General features: G+C 44.4%; 1 protein-coding gene across 1 annotated transcript in view; it reads right to left on the bottom strand.

Moving 5' to 3' along the window:
• The window catches only part of efna2a (ephrin-A2a), a 337155-nt gene extending 314180 nt beyond the window's left edge, over window positions 1-22975 (bottom strand). The window contains exon 1 of the mRNA XM_039767128.1: window positions 22210-22975. Within this exon, the coding sequence (XP_039623062.1) occupies window positions 22210-22334 (125 nt within the window). The 5' untranslated portion in view covers window positions 22335-22975. The remainder of the gene's footprint in view (window positions 1-22209) is intronic.
• Window positions 22976-27852: the final 4877 nt, after the last annotated feature.

The raw sequence follows: 27852 nt of genomic DNA, 5'->3' as shown, positions 1-27852 counted from the left end.
ATCCCTTGTGCCCAATGGAGATGCAGTGATTTGCAGTTTGTCTCCTCGGGCGAGCTCCTTCCTTAGTAAATTCCGAAATTAGCATACCCTTGGTTAACATTGGGAGCGCCCTGCGAAGTATTACGGCACGCTGACGTTGCTCAGGGCTCTGCAGACACTTCAGGTCATTTTATTTAATGAAGCTTTGAACCCTGATTGCTGATTAGCACCGTCTTCTCATAGCCAAGCTGTTTTCACTGATATCGAGCAATAACTTTAATCTTTAATTACATGTTAACGTGCTTTAAGAGCGACTGAAATTCGTGCCAATTTAACAGGGGGGATGCACGTTTGAAGAGATTTCTCATCAGCGCCTTCTCTTTGTCCCAAAAGCTGAAGTAATAAGGTAGCAAGGCGCTCCACCTCCTGGGAGAAAGAACCGCCGAGGCGGAAAAAGAGGAGCCGCCGAGTGAAGAACGGGGGACTGGGGGTGCCGAGTCGGGGTCGGCCAAGGCATCGTCCGCCGTCACTTTTTAAATTCGTTCATTTAAATAAATCGGAGCAAGCGGACGTCTCCGGTGCGACTGAATTTAATGGAGAGGACGCATTCGAGGTCTGCTTTTGTTGAAACGGTTACATAAATGACATTTTATTCTTTTTTTCACACAAATAATACAAGACCCACCTGTACTATAATGAAAAATGCAGAACACATAGGCGCTGGATGAGCAGGTGAACAGAAGAAGGATTGAATTATATGGACAGGCACAGCGAGAGAAGGGCAGACTCGGTTTGAAAGGCTGATGAGTGGAAAGATAGATTAGAAAAATCGCTAGATGGCTGCATTAGGATGGACAGGGAGATCCTCCCCGAATAGAATTGTGGATGGCAGGCAGAACGATGAAAAGATGGATGGACCCTAAGAGACAGAACTAGATGGACAGATGGATGAAGGGCTGATGGATGGACCCTAAGACAGCCAGAAAGAGATGAAGGATTGATGGATGGTAGAATGGACAGAAACGGATAAACTAATGGATGGACAGGCAAAAGAACGAATTTATGGATGTACAGGTAAATAAGCAGCAAGACAAAGCAGACGGGTGGAACGAGGGAGAGGTGGGCAGGCTGTCAAGTTGGTAGGATCAACATGGATGGGTTGATAGGCAGATTAGAAGACAGACAAACATGGAGGAGCAGAAAGATGGATGGAAAGATGGAGGAGCAGATTGGTAGATGGCTGGATTGAGATGGACAGGAAGATTCCTGCCTGGATGGAGTCACAGATGGCAGACAGAAAGACGAAATGACGGATGGACCCTAAGAGACAGAACGAGATGGATGAAGGACTGATGGACAAAAACAGACGGACAGGCAAAAGAACAAATCTATGGATGCACAGGTAAATAAGCAGCAAGACAAAGCAGACGGGTGGAACGAGGGAGAGGTGGGCAGGCTGTCAAGTTGGTAGGATCAACATGGATGGGTTGATAGGCAGATTAGAAGACAGACAAACATATGGACTAACAAAAATATGGAGGAGCAGAAAGGTGGGCTGGGAAATAGAAAGATGGAGGAGAGATCGCTAGATGGCTGCATAGGATGGACAGGAAGATCCTCCACGAAAAGACTTGTGGATGGCAGGCAGAACGACGAAAAGATGGATGGACCCTAAGAGACTGAACGAGATGGACAGATGGATGAAGGATTGATGGATAAAAACAGATGGATGGACCCCTAAGACAGCCAGAAAGAGATGAAGGATTGATGGATGGTAGAATGGACAGAAACAGATAAACTAACATATGGACAGGCAAAAGAACAAATTTATGGATGCACAGGTAAATAAGCAGCAAGACAAAGCAGATGGGTGGAATGAGGGAGTTGGTAGGATCAACATGGATGGGTTGATAGGCAGATTAGAGGACAGACAAACATATGGCCTAATAAAAATATGGAGGAGCAGAAAGGTGGACCGGTAAATGGAAAGATGGAGAAGCAGATCGGTAGATGGCTGGATTGAGATGGACAGGAAGATTCCTACCTGAATGGAATTGTGGATGGCAGACAGAAAGACGAAATGATGGAGGGACCCTAAGAGACAGAATGAGATGGATGAAGGACTGATGGTTAAAAACAGATGGATGGACAGGCAAAAGAACAAATCTATGGAGGCATGGACAGACCTTTAGAAGAATAGATAGGTGGACAAGTATAGAAGAAGCGGGACAAAGCTGATAAGTGGAACGAAGAAGAGGGAGAGGTGAAGATGGTAGGATCAATATGAAGATTGACAAACATATGGATTAACAAAAATATGGACAGAAAGGTGAACTCATGGATGCAAAGACGGATTAGCAGATCAGAAGATGGCTGGATTGAGATGGACAGGAAGTCTCCTGGAGGCCTGGCAGGGTGCCTGATAGACAGAATGACAACATGATGGATGGACCTTGGGACAGAGAGAGAGAGAGAGAGAGAGAGAGGTGGACAGATGGAATTGATGGATACAAAGATTAATACTTGGATGAACGGGCAGACAGGTGGAATGGCAAAAGAAGAGATTTAAGGATGCATGGACAGTCCTTCAGGCGAATGGATGGGTTGCCAGGTAGATAAGCAGATGGGTGGAAAGACGCACAGAGAGGTAGATAGACTGTCAGATGGAAGAATCAACATGGACAGGAGGATGGACGGATTACAAGACAGACAAACCGATTAACACAAATATGGATGGGCAGAAAAATGGATTAGCAGATCAGTAGATGGCTGAATTGAGATGGCAGGTAATTTCCTGAAGGCGACCAAATTGAATCGGCGATGGCAGACAGAACGATAAAATAATGGATGGACCTTACGACAGACAGAGTGAGGTGGACACCACTTGGGTAGAATACATGAATATAAAGATTAATAAATATATGAACAGGCAAAAGAACAGATCCGTAGTGGCATGGACAGATGCTCAGAAGAAAAGACAGACTGACAGGCAGCAGGACCACATCGACGAGGTGGATGGACACACAGAAAAGGGAGAGGTGACCAAACTGTCATGTGGAAGGGTCACCATGGATGGGTGGATAAGCAGATTAAAAAACAGATGAGTTTGTGAAAATACGGCCAGGCAGAAAGGTGGATGGCTGGAGTAAGATGGTCAAGAAGATTCCTGGAGAGGTGGCCAGGAGTGGCAAAATGATGGACTGATGGGTGGAGGACTGACAGCGTATGGACGAACCAGATTTAGGGAAGCACTGAAAACTTTGCAAACAATTGGATGGGTTAACAGGTAGGCAAGCAGGGGTTGAAACGGGCGTGTGGACGGACACACAGAAGAAGAAGGAGGAGGTGGACAGACTGCAAAACACGTGGATGGGTGGCCGGGCAGAATAGAGGGTAGATAAACAGCTGGACCGATACATGGATGGACGGGTGGTCAAAAGAAGAGATTTCAGGAGGAAGAAGAACGGCTGAGTTGACAGATAAATTGGCAGGAAGGTGAAACGGTGGATGAGTGGAAGGACAGAGATGGAAAAAAGGGGAGAGAACTGTCAGACCCATCCCTTCTTTAATGACCTCAGAGAGTAAGGACCTCGGTTTTCGATAGACTCCAGCTGCGGACCACCAGAGCTCCACTCCACTCACTTTATATTATACGTGCGTCAGTGATAGCATCTGGATCCACTATGGTTAAGATTAGGGCTGGGGGAGGAGTTCTGTGACTCAGTTGACAAAAACCTTCAATCCAATTGGCTGTCCAGGGAAGCTACCAAATCATTGGACCCAATCCTCAGTTTTATCTCACATACACAAGCACTTAGGGGACACCTTCAGGGGCCCAGAGCTCTAATGAGATAAGCAGTACCACTTCATGCCAATAGGGGGGCGCCATTGCTAATGTTGTCTCCTCTTTCCACTGCGGTTTTGAATTAATGGATGGACAGGAGGTCAGATGGTCAGAGAGGTGGAATGGCAGAATACTGATTTATAGATGTATGGACAGACTGTCAGAATGACAAGGACAAGGTAGAAGGACACTGAGGGAGAGATGGACAGACTGTAAGACGGCAAGATGGACTGATGGATGGAAGAAGGGAGGGGATGGAGCACCAGCGGTTTAGGTGGAATGGCGTACAAGCAAGAGAGAGGAGTTGGATGGATGGCTTGACGGACATGCAGAAGGACAAATTGATATGTGGATGGGCATAGTGGGCTGCTTGAAGGGCGTACCGCCAGGGAGACGGGCAGACCAGTGGTGGATTGGCATATGCATGGAAGGAAATACTGATGAAATAAAAATAAAATTCTTCTCATTAAATTATAATAAACGTGAGGGCATTACCCTGCTCTTATAAATAGGTCAATGTTTAATGTGACAATGCCACATCATTGTACCGAAAGCCCACTTTGAAATACGCTATTAAAACCCTCCTGTCCACTCAGGGTTGTGATTGGTCAGCGGAGAACCACATGATCTTTCAGGTCACCCAGGCCCGCCTCACACATTTGTGACTCTTCTGTAACTGACTCAGTGCTGCCCCCCTGTGCAGGGCAAAAAGAACCGAATCCACAAAGCCCTCATCTCCATTTTCATTGAGTCGCCACAAGCAGCCGCATTTCCAGATGAAGTTATTAGAAGCAACAAATGAGGAAATGTAACCTCGCGGTGCAGGTCTCCTGGCAGGACACTAAAAAATAATGAACATTTCTATTGTGTGTGCAGAATTTCACACATGGGGCAGAGCTACTTTAAGTGGAGCCCTCCCTCATGATAACAAAAAATTAATTAGCAGCCAACCTGAACAGAGGGGCCGTTCGTACATGGAGTGGACCGCAGACACAAAAAATTAATTAAAGGCCCACGTCTGGGAAGATTACTCAGCCGAGGTTTAGCCCAAGAACACGAGAACGCCAGGCCCTCTGACAAGACGTGATTTACAAAGGATTCGTATTTAAATGGGGCTGCTTAAAAACCCAAGTGGTGGGCACCTAAGCCGGCCGATTTAAAATTGGCGTTATTTGTAAAAACTCCAGGCCTGCGTGGCTTCGTTGATTACAGCATCACTCGTTTACACGAAGTTGGGGGGAGGGAGACGGCCGGGGGGGAGGAAAAGCCAAGATAGAAACACAATGGGATTCAAAGTGGGCCACGTTGTTAGAATAAGCTAGCCATCCGTACAAAGCTTAGTGCATCTCAGAGAGGATTTCAAACTCATTTGACCAAGTGGGCCACTCAGGAGAAATCTTTTGTGCAAATGTCATTAAATTCATTTTTAGTTGGCCCACATCATCACCGCCCCTCTCATCCCGGGGACAGGAGGACTGCCAAGGACCAGCAGCACGGAAACGAAAAGATGATGAGAAATACGGGAAGGGAGCCCGGCGTAGAGAACGTCCGAGAAACCGGCCACGTCTTAGCAGTGGGAACAGGAACGGTGATACGCGGGGAAACGGGGGTGATAGTCGTGCAGACTCGGGGGCAATAAATGAGACTGACGTGAAAGGTACGGGAGACAGACTGACAGACAGACAGAAGGACACAACAACAGCAGACACTAAGATTTTAATACCACATTGTCATACAAGGCATGGAGCTCAAAGTAATTTACAAGAAGTGAAGGAAAAAGAAATGCAATAAATATAAATATGGACAACCATTTAGAAATAAAAACAAATTACATGAATAAAGAAATGATACATAGTGAGATAGGCAGGAAAGGCGATATATGATAGATTGACAGACAGATGTGAAAGGCACTATATAATAGATAGATAGAAAGATAGATGAAAGACTGGTAAATAGTCAATGAACATTTGAAAGGCACTATATAATAAATTAATTATATAAAAGACTGAAATTGTAAATTTACCTATTAAAGGCAGAATATGTAAAATTGGATTAATGTATACACAAAAGACACTTTTATAATAAATATAGATTGATAAACAATATTAATAACTAATAAATAGTAAACAAACATGAAAGGGACTATAGATGGATAGATAGATAGATAGATAGATTATATGAAAGACTGGTGAATAGTAAATGGACATTTGAAAGGCACTATATAATAAATAGATTATATAAAAGAATGAAATTGTAAATGTATACATGAAAGACATGAAAGATAATGCGCTATATAACACAGATTGGTAAGGAATGCACTTTATAAATCATATAAGCTCTGCTAGAGGAGGTCGCGACACTAAGCTGTGTCCAGATGAAGCTCATATTATTGCAGGCCATCATCTTTCAGACGGTCTGGAAATTCCTGCACAGCGTTGCTTACAATGCAAATGTAAAGAGGGAAAGTGAGCAAAATGTTAATTGCGTTGGCGTTTCGAAATACGGAGTGATCCATCACCTCCACTATTGTATTCCACTTTGTTTTTTAGTTTTCTGAGAAGCCATCGTCTGTGTCAGCAGCACTGGGCACAGACACGAAGAGCCAGCGCTGGATGAGGTGCCATTCGTCTCTGGCCACAGTTACACATGCTGGCTGGTGTGAGTCATTTGTTGAATATGAGAGGGACACGGACAGCAACGTGGAGAGACTCGATACAGACTGTGACTGAGATAACATTGGAACCCAAGTCAGTACTGAACAAGCAGCCTTAACCAATGTGCCACCTTGCCTTAATTATTGCTAATTGATAATTATTCTACTGTATTGAAAATAAATAAACAGAATTTAATAAACACCAAATCCCAAAAATCAAATTCAGTTCTGCACATTTCAGTCAGTACATTCGAAGCATATTGGCGACAGACGTCAAAGCGAGGCGCGCTCGGGTGTGTGCGGGGGTGTTAAGCGGAAGACCTCAAGTGATCAGCGACCAGAAAAGTAAAAGGGAGGAGAGGGCAGAATGAAGCAGGACACCGGAGCCACGCGAGGTGTCACATTGCATTTCGGTTTTTCACTTCCTGCTCAGGTTTTCCTGCAGGCATGATGGTGCAAACGGATTCACACACTCCCTGTGTTTTTTTGTTTTTTTTCTGAGATTCGTGATCAGCTGACAAGTAGGTTTCACACTGAAAGAAAGAAAGAAAGAAAGAAAGAAAGAAAGAAAGAAAGAAAGGCGTTCTTCGACCTGCACCTCTCCAAACTGACAGTCCGCGACGCATACCGAAAAGTACGGCTCAGCACACGTGAGTGCAGCTAACGCAATTCACGAAGCCAACGGAGTCCCCCGCGGTCCCCCACTATTGCCTGTCACGGTTTCGTCATTGGGCTTTGTCACAAGTTGTAAAGAAGGTGCGGTAAGCCCTTGTAGCACGTGCGGTGGGATGGCGGCTGTTGATTGACCTGCAAAGCTGGATGAAGGCAAATATGAAAGCACTGCTAGGGAACTCCCAGTGGACCTTCCTCCATGCACGTTTAAATCTGCTCCACCGAGAAGGAAATGAGGGGCAGCAATTAATGTCACAATCAAAAAAGTGACGTGTCCATTTCCTGCATAAAGATTGGATACTGAAATCGTGATATTCTGTCACTCTCATAAATTGTGGAGCATTTATTTATCTGTATGGAGCAAAATCTAGTGGAATTTTTCACTTAATAATAATTTCTAAAAGAGCTTCTGTTAAAAGCTAAATTTCTAAATTCTGTCTATCCATCTAATTATATAGTGCCTTTCACATCTATCTGTCCATCTATCTAATTATATAGTGCCTTTCCCATCTGTCTGTCTAATTACATTTCTATAGTGCCTTTCTCACTACTCAAAGTGCTTTACATAGACAGCCTCCTTCAACCTCCATCAATGGGTAGTACCCACCTGGTTGATGTGACGGCAGCCATTATTGTGCCAGTACACTCACCACACATTCGCTGTTGGTGAATTGGTGAGGCAGACAGTTAGCCATTTAGAGACATAATGGATGATTCAGGGGGCCAGAATGGATGGGAGCCGTGATGGACAATTTAGCCAGCAAATTGCAATAATCCTTACTCTTTACAAAAGATGCTCAGGGATCTTTTAATGACTACAGAGAGTCAGGACCTCTCATCCAAATGAAGGTGCCATATTTTCAGCACAGTGACCCCCGTCACTGGCAGTGAGGCAGTGGGATCCACACACAGACCACAGGGTAAGCACCCTCTGCTGCCCTCGCCAACACCTCTTGCAGCATCAACCCATCTTTTTCTATAGATGGTCTCCCATCCAAGTACAAGCTGGGTCTGACCATGCTAAACAAAGTACTAATGCCCTGCGCATACGAGGGAGATAAAAAAAATAATCGAGGTACAGTCTTAAAGAGGCTGGTTCTGTGGGGTCATCCTTGACAAAGAGCCATTTGGTCTTTTGGATGTGAAATTAGTTCTTTGGCCTTTGGAAAAGTTCTGTAGGACAAAACAGAAGTCTTGAATGTATAGTAGATGACCTCACAAGAGAAGATGGGACAACTGATATTTTAGAACAAGACATTAAGGGGAGACATCTGAAATACTAAGAGGCACATGATGTGATGAAGTCCCCAGAATCCAACATTAAACTCAACAGCATGGGTGCATAGTTGGACTTGACAAGATATATCTTGGGAGGCTCAGCCCACCTAAATGACCCCCTGGAGCCAAACAGATTGGGATAACCAGAGCTTAGCCTGCATTATTGTGTGCAGCAAGAGTTCTGTAAAAATCTGCATTTCACAAATCTGTTAATTGGTGGCACTTTTAGACACCTCAGCTACTTAGGCCAGGATCTTATTTGTGGATTTCAGCTGTGCATTTAACAAAATCGGACCAGAGCTTTTCCATTGCAAACATCTCAATATGGATGTGGACTGTGCCTCAGGTGCCTGGATCTCTGACTTCTTAAGGAACAAATGCCGGCCAGTGAAGATGGGTGAATATCAGTCAGGGCCTCTGATCCTGAACATGGCGCTCCTTCTGGGTGTGTTTTGCCTCCTGTCCTTTCCTCTCTCTACACCACTTGGAAACTTCCTAAAGGTAAATTTTGCACACACATTATAGAGTTTTCCTTCACACAAAGAACCTCAGACACATGGGTTAAGTGACCAAGTAGTGTGGCAGACAGTAGGACCTCTGGGTCCTTCAAAACTCAACTTGATGTTATTTTGGAAGAATTAAGTGAATAAGACACGGGCGAGCTTCGTTGAGCTGAATGGCCCGCTCTCATTCAGATTGTCCGAAAGTTGCAATGACTGCACCTCCATTGACCACTCTGTTATCACACATGGGAGTGATGTCCTATATCAAAAAATTAAACCAATTCAGTCTCGAGCAGAGGAGACCTCATCCAGGTGTTTAGAATCCTCAAAGGCATTGAAAAAGGAGATCCAGCGACATTATTTCAGCTTAAGTGTGAATCGCGTACTCGAGGATACCAGTAGGCATTAAGGAGAAGCCAAGAAGCACTTGTTTACATAGAGAGTTGTTGGACTCTGAAAGCAACTAGCGAGATGTGGAGTTGAAGCAGAAACCTCGGCGACCTTTAAGAAGGATTTGGATGAGATACGGGGACAACTTAGCAATTAGGAAACAAACAAGCTTTATGGTGTGTATGGTCTCCTCTCTTATATTGGATGGAGGTGGATCAGGTGGATCAGGTGGCTAGCTGGTGCTCCCTCAACAATCGAAATCTGAATTCCTAAAATATGGTAGAAATGACTGTGGATTTTAGGAGACGTTCCTCACCCCCTACAACCTTAAGTATAAATGGTGTCACTATGGAGAGGGTGGAATCGTTCAAATTTCTTGGCCCCGCCATCACTCACAGTCTAAAGTTTGGATAAGAACAGAACTACTCTCATCAAGAAAACTCAGCAGCACAGTTTTTTTTTTCTCCATCGACTTAAAAAGTACCTGATAACTGCTCCAGTTTTTCAGAGCTGTCAATGAAAGCTTCCTCACTTTCCCCAGCCATAACAGTCTGCTCACTCTAAACACAAACCTGCAGAGCGCTATTCACACAGCAGAAAGGATTTTGGAAGTGAAAGTGGACTCCATTGAGGAGCAATGGACATCACGGGGTTAGGAAACGTACCACACCAGGAATCATGGACAACACTCACCCAGGTAGCCATCTCTTTTGAAGGAAGGTTAGTGGTGACTGAAATCGAGGCCTACTAGACACCTCAAGGGCTTCTGTCCTACTGCAAGTCACTCTGGTTAAACCAAAGTCTGATTCATCTCTGTCTTTTCTGGATTCCTCCATGCAATCTAAATTAGGGTTTTATATTATTCTAGCCGGCCCCCTGCGGCTCCACCCCGTGTAGCAGTGAAACTTTAAAAACCAATAAATAAAATGGTATCGCTAGCTAAGCGAAGGCATGGTGCGCTGCAACACGTGGCGAGAGGTGGACCGACTCAAACGGAGGCTGGCGCGTGAGTGAGGAGGGCCCTCCCCAGCTCCCCACTCCTGACGTCACGCTTCCCCCTCCCCTTGTCCCACTTCCTCTCTCTCAGATTTGTGCTAATAAATCGTTACCACAAGCGAACTATGACTCTTAGTGTGATGAGAGAAGTCGCAAAATCAACCAGAATGTTCAAGTAAATTACAGGTAAAAACCCAATCGAAATCCGTTAAGTGGTTCTCTCGTGAAAAGCGGACAGACAGACATTGGATTTAATATATATAGAGAAGGAGTTACTTGATATGTCACTAGTGTCACACGCATGCTTTTGAGAGACAGTTTACGGTTACGAATACCTGTATGTTCCCACCAGACCAGGGGTTGGCACTGCCCACTAATTCTTTCTCCTCTTTCCCTGCAGACCAACCGACAAACCCTCTCGCCACTTTCAAGTCCTCAGAAGTCAACCCACATCACTTCCTCTTCCGGTCTCCAAGATCCCACCCCCACCTGATGTCATTTCCGGTTCCCAGAATTCCACCATTCCAATACGTCGCTTCCCGTCAATCAGCTACATGTGCCAGCCATCTTGCATTTTTCTTTCACTTGTTTTGAGCTCACATCTGTGAAGACCTGCCTACCACACCATTTTTCAAGTATACGGGGTGAATCCCCAAACCTCTCACCTTGCTTTGTGTGTTCTTTAGCAGTGGGCACAAGTGCAGTTCTATGTTCTTCTACTTCTTTTAACTTTTCCCATTTTTATAAGGGGGTCACTACCATGCCTTTAAAGACCTCTTGGGCACGGCCATCATCAGTGTGTCTGTTTGCGGAGAGAGTGTTGAACTTGTTGAGAGGCTTACTTACCATGGCAGTGACATTCATGTCTCTGGTGGGTCTACCTATGAAGTCAGTAGACGGACTGGAAGAGTATGGGAGGTCATGAGGTTGATGGAAAGGGGTGTGTGGCGCTCCCCATTTCTATGCAAAAGGACAAAGGTCCAAGTCTTTAGAGTCCTGGTGCTTCCTGTCTTGCTATATGGTTGTGAGACATGGACGCTATCCAGTGACCTGGGACAAAGACTGAACTCCTTTGGTATTGTGTCTCTTTGGAGAATCCTTGGGTCCAGCTGGTTTGACTTTGTGTTGCTCATGGAGTCCCAAATGAGGCACATGACCTGCATTGTGAGGGAGCGTCAGTTACGGCACTATGGCCATGTGGTGCGTTTCCCCGAGGTTGATCCAGCTCGCAGGACCCTCTTTTTGGGGATCCGAGTGGCTGGACCAGGCCAAGAGGTCGCCCATGTAACACCTGGCTGCGACAGATGGAGGGTCATTTCCAGAGGGTAGGACTGGACCGCATGTCTGCCTGGGGGGTTGCCAACCGGGATCCCGAGTTGTTTCGCCGTGTAGGGGGTGCAGCAACGCTCTGTACCAGTGCAGGCTCCCCAACTTGACTTGACTTGTCACTACCACATTACTTGGTCACTTATTCCACGTGTCTGTGGTTCTCTGTGTGAAGAGGTCACTATTAGCGACTAGACTTCTCCACACTTTGTGATCTTCACACCCATTCCCATTAATTCCTTTCTCCTTCAGATCTTTACTTACACAATCCATCCACCTCAGCTTTGGTCTCCCTCTCGTCTCCTGCGTACAACACTCCATTATTTTTTTTTTATACATACGGTAAAAACCAGATTATCCGTTAGGGGTCAGAACGGAGAATGACGGATAAAGGAAACAATGGATAACAGAACAGCTACTTTACAAATGGTATACAGTAGATTAGTTTAGCGAGTACAGTGATCCCTCCTCCATCGCCGAGGTTGCCCTCCAGAAACCCCCACGAAAAATCCATGAAGTAGAAACTATATGTTTATATGGTTATTTTTATGTATTTTAGCCCTTATAAACTCTCCCATACTCTTATAAATATTTCCCTCACAGTTATACAGCATAACCCCTTTGTGTTTTCTTAGATATTAGGTAAGATTCATTGAAATTATGTATATAAACACACTGTTTATATACAGTAAAACCTAAATGTTATTTTAAAGATATCGAGTGTCTCCAATATCACGTATGTTACAGGCCATTACGATAGACAGGCTACCAGCAATAAATACGTACAGTGCAAGAAAAATTATATACAGTAAAATGTGTGTACAGTTACACTAAACGCATGTACATGTACTAAGTACATAGAAAATGACTTATGGGTACTCGACGACTTGTCCGATAACGATGAGTTGAATTTTAACAAAGGAGAGCGTTACAGCTCTTCTAAAGGTGCCTCTTCAGCCCTGCCCGGGATTTGTTTTCTGCCTTGTGCCCTGTGTTGGCTGGGATTGGCTCCAGTAGACCCCCATGACCCTGTAGTTAGGATATAGCGGGTTGGATAATGGATGGATGGATGGAGTCTTCATTTCGTGTCCCCTGCATTATACAGGACCCCGTTATCTGGGTTACAGAGCACATCTCCAAAACAAGAAAAGAATGCTTTCCCTGCCGATTATTATCTCCTGCCACTCACGTTCTGTCGTTCTCTACACCACAAGCACTCCTGCTTATTGTCTCCAGACTCCCTGCTTAAAACTTCCTTCTTCCATCTCCTAACTTGTCCTGTCACTCATCTCCTGAGAGGCGTGTCCACCCCTCACAGAACAGAAGCCCCTCCTCCATTCCCATCACTTACAGCATTCATTCCACCCTTTCTGCTCCTCCACAGTGATTCACGAGCTGCCTGCACGTCGCAATACACACGGGTGACACAGAAATGATGTGTTTTCAAAGTGGTCCTTTCATTTTTGGCAGCAGTTTATTTTCACCACTACGGTATATGATGTTGTGCTGGTGTCTTATATTGTAAGTTATTGTGGCGTTTAATTGTATTTACTTTATTATGTATTGAGACGGAACACCAAGAGACATCCATAGCAATTTCAAAGTCAAGTTCAAGATGGCGAAGTGCTGGTGGGGGAGTCTGGGTTTGGGCACACGAGTGCAGGGGACATGAGAACTTCTAACAATGTGGATGTCCCACTAGAGTGTGGAGATTAAGACATAAATGAAGTACAGTTGTAAAGACGTTAGTTCAGTGACGGACGGTACTTGACCAGGTTTGGGTGGTTCCTCGTTGCTCCACCGAGATCGCGCCTTATCATGGTGGAGCAATTTGTGTGATCAATGGTCCTCTGATGGATGCTATCGGGGTGTTGTGCTCTCCTGATAGGGGCCACCCATGGTGGCAAAGTCAGAGTTGAGGTCTCAAACAAACGACCGTCCCACCAAGGGGTCCATCCAGAGTCGTGCAATTTCCTGCACATGGCTTAGCACGTGGAATCCCGACCAGAAGTGAAGCAGCGTGATTGAGGATTGCATGCCCTCATGAGTCACCAATTGCTACCACTCCTTTGCACAGGCTCGTTCATTTCCATCCATCTACCTCATCCTTTTTCCAGTATCAAAGTCCAATGGCGGCAATTCCCCTGCCCATCACGCCCCCCTTTCCTGAACTGGGCTCCACTCCCACCAAGACGGTGTCATCTTCGAGTCGACGACTCGTAGAACCGCTCCTTGACAAAGAGCCGTTTCCTTCTGTTTAGGGATCTTTGGACATGAAATGGTTCTGTGAACAAAGCAGAGATCTTTCATGGACAGTAGGAGACCTCGCAGGATATGATGGATGGCCCCCATGGCTAAAGACTAATGTATTAAGGGGATACCATCTGACATACTGGTTGGGGACAGGATGTGATGAACTCCCTAAAATCCAACAAAAATTATGACCACTGGAAGCATGGGTGCGTGGGTGGGCTTGACGTGATATTTTGGAGATGATGCTGCTAACAGATCAGGAGAACCTTACCGAGTCCTTTAAAAACCAAGAATCCGCTGGCATTTCACAAATCCGTTCTCACGTGTTTATGAATATTATGGATCCTTTTTACAGATCTAAATAAAAATGAAGGACCTGTCTCTCTGGAAACTTAATGTGGACGTTTCATTTGGCAGCCAGAAATGGTTACCACCATAGCAGGGGTGTCCAACTCTGATCTTACAGAGGTTTTTCGTTTGTACCCATTAGTTAATTTGCAACCAGTTTTGGTTGCTAATTAACATCTTTTGCCCCAATTTCCATTTAAGACTCAGACCCCTTAATTGTTTCTTTATTTCCTTAATTAGCAGCCAAACAATAATGAGATCCAAAACGAGCAAAACCTGCACCCATCATGCAACATCTGAAAATAAAGAGGCCTCCGTCATGCTGATCTACTCAGGCCCACAAAACACGGCGACGGTGCTCCGTGAGAAAAGAATATTCTGGAAATGTCAGCTGTGGCAGAGTGAGGGCACCGACAGGGCAGGGAGTTCAGATAAAAGTTCAATTAACGATGAGAGGCGACTTCTCATTAAGAAACCGATTGGAGTGGAATTGGTTGGAGTTTGCGGTTCCGATTTTGCTGGTCATCTTTTGGCTCACTAACTTCACATCTCGTTTTTGCTTGGCTGAAAATGAAGAAAAAAAAAATCAATTCAGAGGTCCGAGTCTTAAAAACGCACTCCAATTAAAACTGAAGGGGTCTACGAAGAGCAGAAATCGGTCACCGTTGGAGAAAGTGGCATCCATTGCAGCCCTCCAGGATCGGAATGGGCACCCCACCCTATGGCATCACTCTGGTGAGCCACTTTATTTTGGAGAGTGTATGTATTGATCGATCGATCGATTGGTTTAGTTAGTCAGGTAGTTGGCCATTTGTATTTATTTATAAGTCAAAGTGCCCAGCCTTGCCCGGGTATATTTGTACAATGAGGGAAGATGAGGCAAAGTATTTCCGTATCTTTTAAATGTGGCTAAAAGGCAAGCAGCCCAGCCATTATGCAGACATTTCAGCCTGTTTGTGTAGCGGAGACCATCATTTATTACACTAAATATTTGGGGACCACAGGAAGTTGTAGCATCCTGAGTGTGTGTGTGTGTCACCAGTGGTAGCAGAGTGGTGGTCCACCTTAGAGTTTTAGAAGGTTCCCCTTGCTGTTTCAAGCAGTGCCGGTGGGTCTCCCCGGGGTTTCCAATGGCTTTTGAATGTAGGAGTCTGAGCATCGAGATCGAGTAACCAGTCATATTACTGCGCATTTCTTCTGGGCGCAGTATCACTAGTGGTAAAGGGGACTCGTGACATTTCTTAGTCACGGCTCCAAGGAGTGGCAGTCAATGGTAACAGTGTCACCGTCCTTTGCACTTTTAGTAAAACTCATGGCACCCGCACTCGACCGTGAATGCGCTCTTACGAAATACATATTCCCAGTTCTGTGCCGACCTCCCTCCTTCCTTTTGACACCTCACTTGCCACGACAAACGTGATGCGATGCCATCTCTCCTGTCCAGGCCACTGCACCATCTTCAGTTGTCTGTCCGTGAGTCAGGGGTGCTGTTGACTAGGTCTGTCGAGTCTTTATCTTAATAACAATAATTCTTTAAGTTTATATAGCGCTCTTCTCACTGCAAAATGTGCATCAGGTAGGGGGGAGCCACTTCGACCACCAGTAATGTGCAGCACCCACCTGGATGATGCGACGGCAGCCATTTTTGCACCAATACACTCACCACACAGTCGCTGTTAGGTGGTGAAGAGATGAAACAGAGAGACAATTAGAGACAGGGGGTGATTAGGGGGGACAGAATGACTTGGTTGAGGTTGGCATATTAGCCAGGATATCAGGATACACCCGACTCTTTATGAAGGATGCCCAGTGATCTTTAATGACCACAGAGAGTCAGGACCTCGATTTTAACATCTCATCCGAAGGACGGAGCCATTTTTACAGCACAGCAGTGTCACATTCAGACCACAGGGTCAGCGCCCCCTCCTGGCCCTGCCAGCCCCTCTTCCAGCAGCAACCCAAGTTTTTCCTGGATGGTCTCCCATCAAAGTACTGGCCGGGCCTGAACCTGCTGAGCTACAGCTTATTTAGATTAAGGCTTAGGGTTAGGGTTAGGGTTTAGATAGATAGACAGATGTGAAAGGCACTATATAAGAGATAGATAGATAGATAGATGGATGTGAAAGGCACTATATAAGAGATAGATAGATAGATAGATAGATAGATAGATAGATAGATAGATAGATAGATAGATAGATAGATAGATAAAGGCACTATATGATAGATAGATAGATAGATGGATGTGAAAGGCACTATATAATAGATAGATAGATAGATAGATAGATAGATAGATAGATAGATAGGAGTAGGATTTGGAATATTTCCGTATTGGGTACTCAAAAGCGAATCTCATTATCCGTGTACATCATACTCGACAATAAAGCTTTGTTTGCTTAATAGTAATTATACCATTTTAAATATACCGCATGCTGTAAATAAGCTCCATTGAGGGTGAAAGTGGCAAAAAATTACCCATTTTGAACAGAAACCTGAAAACAAATTACAGAACGATTTGTATGCCGGAATCTAACGGCTGACGCATTGAGGTAAGAAGGTTTGAAAAATGAATGAATGGTAGAGAAGTACAAATACCGATGACCCCTGATATCACCAACTTGTCACAACTGTCACTTCACTGCCACACAGCAGCCCCGGCTTGTCCGGGTATTCTTCAATGATATCCCATTTTAGTCCAGTTCACACATACCAGAACAGATCAAGAGTGAGACCTGGCAGGTCAGTGATCTCCTCAAGTTCACTCAACATGGGGTCGCGTGTCCTCATGCCAGTCCTCATATGAAAGCGTAGCACATAAGGGATTTGCCAGCATGATGAAGTCCCTGCGAGAAGTCGGACAAGATTCGGATCTACGCTTTGAAATCTGGGACATCGCTTGTCCTGGGATTTAAAAAAAAAAGGATAGAAAACGGAAAAAGGCGACAGAAGGAGCCGCCACACGCCTACTCTGCCCATCTATCCCTCCTTTAAAATCGAAAAACAGCGAGAGAGGAAGAAGTTTCGTTTTTAGGTTATCTTGTGCTTCAAGGGAGATACGGTGTAATGGAATGCAGGGGACATGCAAGATTCTCCGCTGGCTTTCTTTCTTTCTTTCTTTCTTTCTTTCTTTCTTTCTTTCTTTCTTTCTTTTCGTCAAGGTTAGCTATGGATTCGTTTAATATTCTTTTCAAATGACTGATCTCTCCACTGTTGCAGTGAATAATCCGACGGGACTGCTGGTAACACACACCTTTCGACAGTTTCAGGTTTCCCAAATCGTTTTAAATTTCATAAAAGGCGTTACTTAAAAAAAAATCTCAACTTCTAGAGTTCAGTTACAAATCACCGAACGGCAATCAAATACAAACTCATTTCCAGGACAATTGCCAGCGTTTTAAGAATTACGAATAAAAAAGTGCAAAAAGAGGCCGTCAGGGAATCAAAATGAAGACAAACGTTCACGCACCGCGGCGGACACACAAATGGCTGGGAGAGTGAGGGACGAGCGGAGGCGCTCGGGCGGCCCGGCTCTTCAATTCATTTCACTAACCTCCTGCACTTTCACCTTCCAGGCTTTGTGTTTGCCCATCAAGACAGCGGCACTCGGCTTTCTGCGAAATGCACCGAGATGGCCCTCTTAATATAAAAGGCCGCTCTGCAGAATGAGACAGGCGGCCACCCTGAAAACAAGCCGCCAGCTACGCCATAGAAAAAGCAACTGGAAACGCCGGAGTGTGCGAGCTGGGGGGCTGAGCTTGGAGCGGGGGGCTTTGATGCAAGGAAAAAAAATCAACTACAGTATCACATTCATCATCATCATCATCATCATAACAGTTGAAACAGTTTACCAGTGGAAAACAGATTTCAAATAATTCAATAAATTCACCGAGAATCCAAACTAACTTTAAATCAAATTCTTGACACTTGCTGATCGACAAATAATAATCTGCGAAATCCATTGAACTTAAGTTTTGGGTCAACTTCCAAGGAATTCCCTCCTCTGGCAGTGCGCACTTTCTGAGCCCTCCTCCACTATGCAATACAAAGACAAAGACAAAGGTCCTGCGGGGCTCTTTTGTTGTTCCCTATGCTAATGTTAGCCTCTTCGAGACCGAGTTCATTTCAATTAGCCACAAAAGTCCGAAAAAAGTTTCTTTCTCTGACCCCCATCCCCCATGAACCTTTTATCGCCAAGAGCTGTTTCTTCTCTGCTTAACAGAAGGAGATTAAAATGTATACAGTTTAGCTTCTTTTCAGTAACAGCTTATTTAAATAGATAGATAGATAGATAGATAGATAGATAGATAGATAGATAGATAGATAGATAGATAGATAGATAGATAGATAGGAAAGGCACTATATAATAGGTTAATAAATACTTTAGAAGGCTGATAAATAGTAAACGAACATTATGAAAAGCACAGTGGAATTGATAGATAGATATCTGATATAGTAAATAAATAGTAAATGTCCATATGAAAAACACTATACAATACACAGATTACATAAATGACTGACAATTAGTAAACGTACATAAAAAGCGCTACGTCATAGATAGTTAGGCAGATATTTTACATAAAAGTTTAATAAACAGTATACGTACAAAGGCACTGTATGATAGATAGATAGATAGATAGATAGATAGATAGATAGATAGATAGAAAAGGCACTATATAATAGATAGATAGATAAGGCACTATATGATAGACAGATTAAATAAAAGACTGATAATTAGCAAACGTACATATTAAAAGCGCAATTTAATAAATAGTGAAGTAGATATTTTACATAAAAGTCTAATAAATAGTATATGTACAAAGGCACTACATAATAGATAGATAGATAGATAGATAGATAGATAGATAGATAGATAGATAGATAGATTATATAAAACGTTTTATATAAAAGAATCTTCATATGAAAGACAGTATTTAATACATATACTGAATAAGAGACTAATAATTAGTAAACGTAGATATAAAAAGCATTATATAATAAATATATAGATATTTTATATAAAAAGACTGATAAACAGTATGTGTACATATAAAAAGTCAATATATGATAGATAGATAGATAGATAGATAGATAGATAGATAGATAGATAGATAGATAGATAGATAGATAGATAGATAGATAGATATCTTTTCCAATAAATAGAGTTGAAATTAACTTAAACTACATTCGAAATACCTTTTCTGACTTACGATCAGCTGGTACTTTTAATTTAACAAATAATTATTCTTCAGCTTATTATACGAATACGCACGCAGACACACACACACACATTTTCCCACCCAAATGTTTGCTTTTAAACTGCCCAAATAATAATAAAAAGATATTGTCCTTTTAAGCATACAAAAAGGGTTATAATATAATAACACATTGTGGAAAGTTTTATTACGCAGATCCTCAACCAATGCAGAAAACTGCGGACGCTCGTTATAATATTGTGTATTGGGAATTTCTTTACCGGTTCATGTAATTTTTTTATATAACTAAAGTATTCAATTTCTGGCGAGTTTATTATTCAATTAAAAAAATGTATTGATTTTTTTTGGCAAGCGTGTGATATCTATATGCAAATCACGGCCTCAATATGTTTTTGTGTCTTACATAAATATACTATACAAACGTACATTTATTATACATATATTTATAAACACACCGCTCTCTCTCTCTCTGTATTTATGCACACTAATCACTTATTAACTAGTTGGGTCTCTGCGTGCAGGGCGTGCTAAGGCCACATACAGCCAAAATGTTGTGCTTTTAACCTTCCTTTTTAACGTCGAAAAAAAACCTTTTATCACATATACGTACATACAAACACACACACACATATATACACACACACACACATACACACACACACACACACACACATCGGTACAGTGTATACACACATACAGTACATGAATCACGTCCTGGACACATTTACTTCAAAAACAGACCCAGCTAGTTAAGTTTTATCCGACGTGTTAGTGACTCTGTGACTTTGTCAGTGCGATGTGGCAAGTAAAACAATCAAACATTTGGGAAGATTTCAAACGTCTACCTGAAATAAGTCCATCTTTACCTGTCTTGATTTTTCCCCCCAATTAGACACTCACCACACGCTGTCTGTTGTTTAGGTGTGAATAATCTACTGGCACATTTAACGTGTCCACTGAGTGTACCCACCGGTGCCAACAAAAAAAAAAAAACCTACCCTTTCGTGCTTTTCTCCTCGCCCTTGTCTTTCGCTCAAGTTTCAATACTATCTTTCCTGAAAACAAAGGCGCTCACAGCACTGTAATGCCGCTCTACAAATGCCTTGCTTCTTTTTTTATTTTATTTTGAAATTCCAACCCATCAAACTTTAAATTCCAACCCATCAAACTTTACACTAAACGGAACTTTTCTAGCCGAACTTTCAGAAATGCCAACTAACAGCTGCCTTCGTTTACTGAGCGGCTTTCCATTTTCCTCCCGCCGATTCCACGCTTTCAATTCCATGTTTCTTTTTTTTTCGTTGCGCTTTTCCAGACACACGCGACTTTAACTGCTGCCCACTTTTTCATTTATTTTTTTAGCACGAATGGCCACCCAGCTTGCCGCGGAGGTCTTTTCTGTAAATCTGTTCTTTTCGGTGTGATTTGTTCTTAAAGTTATCCGGGCTGCGTATTTGTTGAGATTTTTTTTTTTGGTAGCCTTTTTTCGGTTTATCATGGAGTCCGTTTCTCTTTTTGAGATTGTCGAGTTACTGCCTCCAGTTACGAGTCGCCTGTCAGCCTCTCCAGCCAGATAAACGGCCACACGCCCTGTATTTGGTCCGTTCGCTTTCACTGAGCCGCACTCCGCTTAGTGACCTCCGGTGACACGCGAGAATCGATCAGCCTTCTCTTCTGTTAAAGACAGACAACATGTCCTGATGCGCGAGTGCCAGCTATACGGCAAGTGCCAAATCAAGGGCTCCAAACAAAAGCAGAAGGGATGCGTCCTCACTCGCTTTGTCTTTTGGCGTGGAGGTGAACTAAACTTTTGGAGAACCGGTGACAGGCTGACAGACGGACATACAGACGACGCTCATTGGCACCACATAACCAGGCGTCTTGCTGCTATCGAAACAAATTACTTCTTCCTCAGAAGAGAAATCTTTTAATTGGCCATCAAGGAATTTCTCGATTTGTTGGGTTTGTCTTATTCATCATAAAGACACAAGAGGAATTGAATTGTCATTAAACGGCTATTTTCAGGAAATCAGCTAATTTATTTGAAATGAGGAGGCAGCACATCAAATATACGAGTGCCAGTGGAAGAAAACGAGTCCCCAAATCACATTTCATTGCTCTCTTCCAATAGTCCTCATAAATTAGGCTAACGATACAACTGCGAGGGCGGTTTCGCTGAATTATTAATTATAAAAGCTGCAAGATTCCCTCTCGCCTTCTCCCTTTATTTCCTTCGAATGCGTCTACGCGCGACGCCGATCATTTGCCAGTTGCAAAGTAGCGGAGATGTGGACAGGATGGGGCTGTCTGGCGCCCAGTGACCCATAGCGAACTAGAAACGATCAAAGCAAATCTCCCCTGGAGATGACATCAGTGTGTGGTTATGGAGTATTTACAGTTTCAAACGTTTAAAATCTCATATACTACAAAACAGGCCAGCCAGGTTGTGGTGGGGGACGTGAAGCCGCTGCTGCGGTGTCCAAATCTGGGACTGGCACCCCCAGTCGAGCTCCGTGCTCTCCTTTGGTTTTATTCTGGCAGTTCGCTGACACACCTGGTAAGCTCGTTAGACGTGGAGAACTGAAGCAAACTCAACTCCCAGGTGCATCCCAAAATAATCCAAAGCCGAAGTCACAGGGCTTGCGCAGATCTAAAGTTGCACGCTGCTACTTACTGGCATCTTTGACCAAGCTGTACGTTTCAACCCATAACCTGAATCCACCCGGCAAGTACAAAGCCCCCCGTGTACGAGCTTACCTGGGGTTGGTGCTGTTCCAGTAGACGGCGTACCGGTCAGAGATCACTTTGCCAGCATCGTCCGCACAAACGAAGAACCAGGACATAAGGCTGAAAACCAGTAGAGACAACTCCAGCTGAACCATTATGGCCCGCACAGATCGGTGCAAGGGAAGTGATTCGGTCGCTTAGAGGAATCCCCCACCCCAGCAAAAGTTTTACTTTCCAACAATCGTTGAGTGGTCAATGATGACCATTAAATCGCACAGTCCGTCGAATGACCGGTTCGCCTTGGGCAGCGCGCCGGTGTCAGGAAACAGAGGTGCGCTCACGTGTCTTCGGAACCAGCATGGGGCAAAAGGCTGGATACTCCTCGTCATACGCAGCTCTACAGGTATGGAGCAGACAGGTAGCCAATATTTCCTTTTCTAGAACCAAGAGAATTGGTGCGACCACCGCAATCAGCTCTCGCCACCCTAGAACCGTCCAAGCAGAACCGCAAAGGCCGTTTTCTGTGCCCTCTTTATCGAAGCAAATACTTTCAAGTGTCCGTCTGCTGAAGCCATTCCGTCCGAGAGCTTTCGCAAAAAAAGTCCTCGGTGATGCGCCGATGATACGTATCGGTAATTTACGATTTCCCCTTTAAATCCATCGTCCGCGTAGCACAATTTTAGGAAACTTTTGTTCCGTTTTTTAAGGCATCCGTGTAGTTAATCGTCTCTGAAACATAAAGGTAGCGCGCTTTACTCAGTTCTTTTTCATGTCTTCCCGAATTTTACATCCCGGTTTTTTTGCGCTGCACTTACGGGTCCGTTTGTTATCCGCGATCTCGGTCTGTGGGACCGAAGGCTAAATGCACCTTTTGAAGAGTCATCAGGTAATCCAGATTCGCTTAGGTTGGCCACTCGAATCCTTTAAAGTGACAAATGTTCCCCGTTTTGCATCCTTCTTTTAAACTGCAGTCCCGCTGCTCTCTGGCATCAGCATGCAAATCCAAAACCGGCTGTAGAGGAGTCAGAGCCGAAGCAAGTCAGTCATGGAAAGTTCACTTGAAGAAACGCAGGCAAGAAGAGGAAAAATAAAATAAAACCAAATAACTGCTTCTCGCCCAGCTGGCTGATACAAACTGGGCACGCAGTTTAAACGGCACGAAGTTAAGGAGAGAAGCACGCACGAGAGTCCGGTGTCCGTCCAGACGCGCGGAGCGCCGCCGGTAGTGTGAGCTGCAGTTTAGCCGCTGCTGACATTAGAGCGCGTACCCGTACGAACACCCGCACGCACGCATACACAAGAACGCGCCCGTGAGCGCTCCGCACGCCCATCTTTAGAGGGAGGGGGACTTGGATGTCGGGGTTGTCTACTGGAACGGAAGAATCAATTTCATTTTTTTCTTTTTTAATTCTTTTATTCTGTCCCTCTTAATTCTGCCTGCATGCCGGGGCTTTTTGTGCGTGTGCGTGACTATATATATATATATATATATATATATATATATATATATATATATATATATATATATATATATATATATATATATATATAATCTATTCATCCATCTAATATCCAACCCGCTATATCCTAACTATAAGGTCACGGGGGTCTGCTGGAGCCAATCCCAGCCAACACAGGTCGCAAGGCAGGAAACAAACCCCGGGCAGAGCGCCAGCCCACCGCAGGTTATATATATATGATATGCAATATATATATTATATGCATATGGTTATTATTATAATCTTGGCATTGCTAGCGCGAGAAGATGAACACAGTTACATCAGTTCATCAATTATTTATAGTTTGCAAAGGACGCTATTTTTTTTTTAACTCCATTGCGCTTTGCTGCTAACGGCAGGATAATTTATTGACACTGAGAAAGTTTTTGCTTCTACTGTCTCACATCAATTCGGGATGATTTTAGCATTGTATAACTAATTAAATATTAATAGCACTCTAATAAAACTCTCTCGTGGACAGTCTAATGTGAAATGAAGTACTCTTCTCTCTTATTAACGTTTAAAAAAATATTATTTTATATAAAGGCTTGGAAATTATCCCTCTACTCTTTATAGGTAGGGCTCATCATCATCAAGAGCAGATTCGCAAAGCAAAACGGCGTTGCAGGACTGTAGTGCACACATTAACGCTGCAGAACTCATGGTCACCACCAGAGGTCACGCGTGAGTTCTTAAACGGTTCGAACTCAGTAGAGTCCGGCAGCAGACCTCCAGAGCGCCTCTCTTATCTCTTTGCATTATATGTCAGTGATGTTATGCAATGTTACACTATGGTTAAGAGTAGGGTTGTGAAGGAGTTTTCTGACTCAAATAATGATGATTGTTGAGCAGGGGCTTCAACACTTACTGGGGGCTTATCATCAGCACCCTGGTGACCAGGGGAGTCCCCTTGGAGTTCTCCATCTGTTGATGTTGAGGCTCATCATGGATGTGGAGCAAACTGGAGTTATACCGTAAATGAGCCTGGAGCTGCAGAAGACTAGAGCGGGTAATTGATGTCACATCGTCATTTCGGGGAAATGCTGGAAAAGACACCGGGATGGGGTGCCATGTTAGAAACGCTTTGGCGCCTCTTCTCTACTCTCAAATCTCTCTTAAGTCTGCTTCAAAAGCATCATCCATCTCTCCTAATGATTTTGTTTCCTTCTTCACTTCCAGAGCCACTAATATCCAGAAAGAGTGGAAGACTCCTGCAACGTCCTCTAACCCACCTCTTCTCTTTCCCTCTTCTCTCCTGAAAATGACTCTCACCTTTTGGACATGCTTTGTAACGAGTGTCATAGGAAAGAGTCAAAGACATCATAAAGATTTGGGGCAGCCACCCATACAGTATATTGGTTTTCCCGGCTGCAAAAGTTTGATTTGAAGTAGCACGATGTGCATAGGACGGAGTCCAGAACAGAACTGACTGCATGGAGACAAGATGGCAGTTTTAACTGATAGAACTGGAAGTGATGTCTTTATGACCGGAAGTGACATCATCGTCGGTGCCAGAAAAGGAAGTGATGTTTTCTTGACTGGAAGTGACGCCATTGTCGGCGCCGGAACCAAGTAGGATTTCCCGAGAATGGTCTCCAAGAGACTGAGAGAGACAGTTAGCACACTCCACTGCCCCCTGGTCTGGCGTATCATTACTATTTTGTAGGCCCTTTAGCTGTTTCCCATGCGCACGTGTGTGACACCACAGACCCAACGTCTGTGCGCTGGATCCATATCCTTCACGACTTCTTCAGTCCATGGCTCCTTCCTCTTCTCTTTTCAATGCCTCACTGACCTCTGGGTCAGCTCTGTGGGACATCCCGAGGGTACTAGCTTCGCCACACCCGGAAGTGCAGCCGGATGTTGGCAATCAAGCACCTGGAGTACTTATGGGTGCCTAATAAAAGGAGTCAGCGACCACCACTCAGGAGCCAGAGTTGGGAGGAGGAGGACAAAGCTTGACTGAGGAGTGGTGGAGGAAAAGTGCGTTTAGAGTGCTTGTGTGTATCTGTACTGGGGACTGTGTTGTGCCTGTAGGGTCACGGGGAAGACGTGCCCCACAGGTGAAGAAAAATTTAAAAAAATTGTTTATTTTTATATGTGCCTCCCGTGTCCATCAGTGTCGGGTCAGGCACCTATATAGCGCCTTTGGTTCAATTTAACATATAGAGATGCACTCACTGACCAGCTGGTATAACATAATGGGAGGACCAGCATAAGCCTAAACCAGTTTGGGGTCCGTACCTGGACGGGACATCCATAATGTGGAAGGACAGGGGAGATCAATGATTCCTACCTATTGTCTCCCCCGGTGTAGTAGACCTGACTATCTGTACCCATCTGGACACCTGCAAGGAATGCAGGGAATTGTAGTTTGGTAGTTGAGCCCTGCTTGGGTCCAGAGGTGCCGCCAGGGGGGCACTGCAGGGAGTTACACTTCCTCCTATTTGGGACTTCCGTATGACCTGGAAGTGTTTTCAACGAGCAAAGTCATAGCAACTGGAAGTACTCCAGAATAAAATGGACCTCACTCTCTTGTCCTGGAAAGTCGGAGCTGGGATGAAGGAAGGCAACGATCAACTGGAGGAAGGCAGTGTGGTGGTGAGAAGGCAGAGGTGAACAGGAGGACAGAACTGTATTTTTTGCAGGTGTATACTGAAGTATTGTGGATTAAACACTCTTTGTTTGAACCCGGGACTGTCTGGTATGTCCGTATTTGGGGTCTGGAGCTCTCTGGTGCCCCCTTGCCTTCTCAACTGACATGGAGATTCAGATCCTGATGTGTGTGTATCTTAGTCTTTTTGCAGGTATCATTATATGGCAGTAGTCGGATGACTCCCTCTGGCTCAGTTTTTGTTTCATCTTGTTCTCTGTTGTTTGAATTCTTTCATCTTCTCATCATTCTTGTATGTATTATACAGTGTAACCTGCTTTGTAAGTCACCTTGGATCAAGGTGTCTGCCATATAAATGATGATAATAATAAGTATAAAAGTTTGCACAGTAGATAACATCAGCATACAAATGAGCAGTGGAGGTGATCATCACTCCATGACATCTGCTGATGTGTGTGAAGGCCTGGCACCTCATCCACGCTTGGTTCCTTCTTGGCACATAATGTTAGGCTCCAGCACTTCGTTACTCTGAAATAGTTTATCGAGAACGATATTTTAGTTTGTAAAACTGTAGTAGCACCCCAGCTCTTGGCATCCAGATTCATTTTGTAGCTGTGTCACGATCTGCGTGTTGTGTTCTGTTCTCGTCTTCTTCCCTTGTGCTTTGAGTATCCTGGATTTCTTCCCAATTCCCCAAAACTGTCGACTGGTGGCTTTAATTTGAGTGAAATGTGGGTTTCCTGTTTTTTTCTGGCGCCCTCTGCTGGACTAATTCCTACCCTGAATTTACAGCTGCTAGGTTTCCACTCCAATGACCCTGTAACTGAAAGAGTGAATTCAGAAAAGTAGTTGGTGAATGGTGTGATGGGCGGCCACGGCCCCTACCTGGCCAGGACGCCAACAGAGTGGAAGGACCACGGGAGACGGCATAGGTGAAGCAATACTTCCCTTGGGACACTAGAGGGCAGCTCTCCTGGGTGACTGTGGCACCATGGATTCCCGCAGAGCATGTCATTGCTGGAGTTTGGTGAAGCCCTGTTGGGTTCTGTGGGGGCCGCCAGGGGGAGCCGCAGAACCCTATAGAGGACCTCCATACTGATGAGCCACCTGGAACAGTCCCAGGACCGGAATAAGAGGAGCCGCCTCACTCCATTGAATGGCCAGAGTCGGGAGGATGAGGACAAAGCCTGAGGAAGAGTGGTAGCAGATGGACTGGCAGCAAGAAGGGGCTGTGTATTGGTATTGGTATTAGTGCAGGGGATTGTGCACTTTAAACTGTAAATAAACCAGGTGTTGTGTTGAACCTGTGGCCTGCCTGTGTGTGTCTGGGTTAGGGTGGCTGTACGCCCCCTGGTGGCTCACAATGGGTATACTTACTTACTTACTTATGCCCGCCAAAGGTAGACCTCCAGAGATTTCTGTCCTGGGCCATTCTTTCTAGTTGACTCCAGGTGTAGCCCATCCTTGTGATGTCTGCCTCGAGGTCGCATCGTCAGGTGTTTCTTGGACGGCCTCTCTTCCACTTTCCTTGGGGGTTCCATGTGAGAGCCTGTCTGGTGA

The sequence above is a fragment of the Polypterus senegalus genome, chromosome 10 (assembly GCF_016835505.1).
Source record: "Polypterus senegalus isolate Bchr_013 chromosome 10, ASM1683550v1, whole genome shotgun sequence".
Taxonomy (NCBI): domain Eukaryota; kingdom Metazoa; phylum Chordata; class Cladistia; order Polypteriformes; family Polypteridae; genus Polypterus; species Polypterus senegalus.
The sequence above is the reverse complement of the archived record's forward strand: the minus strand, read 5'-3'. Positions and strand labels throughout refer to the sequence as shown.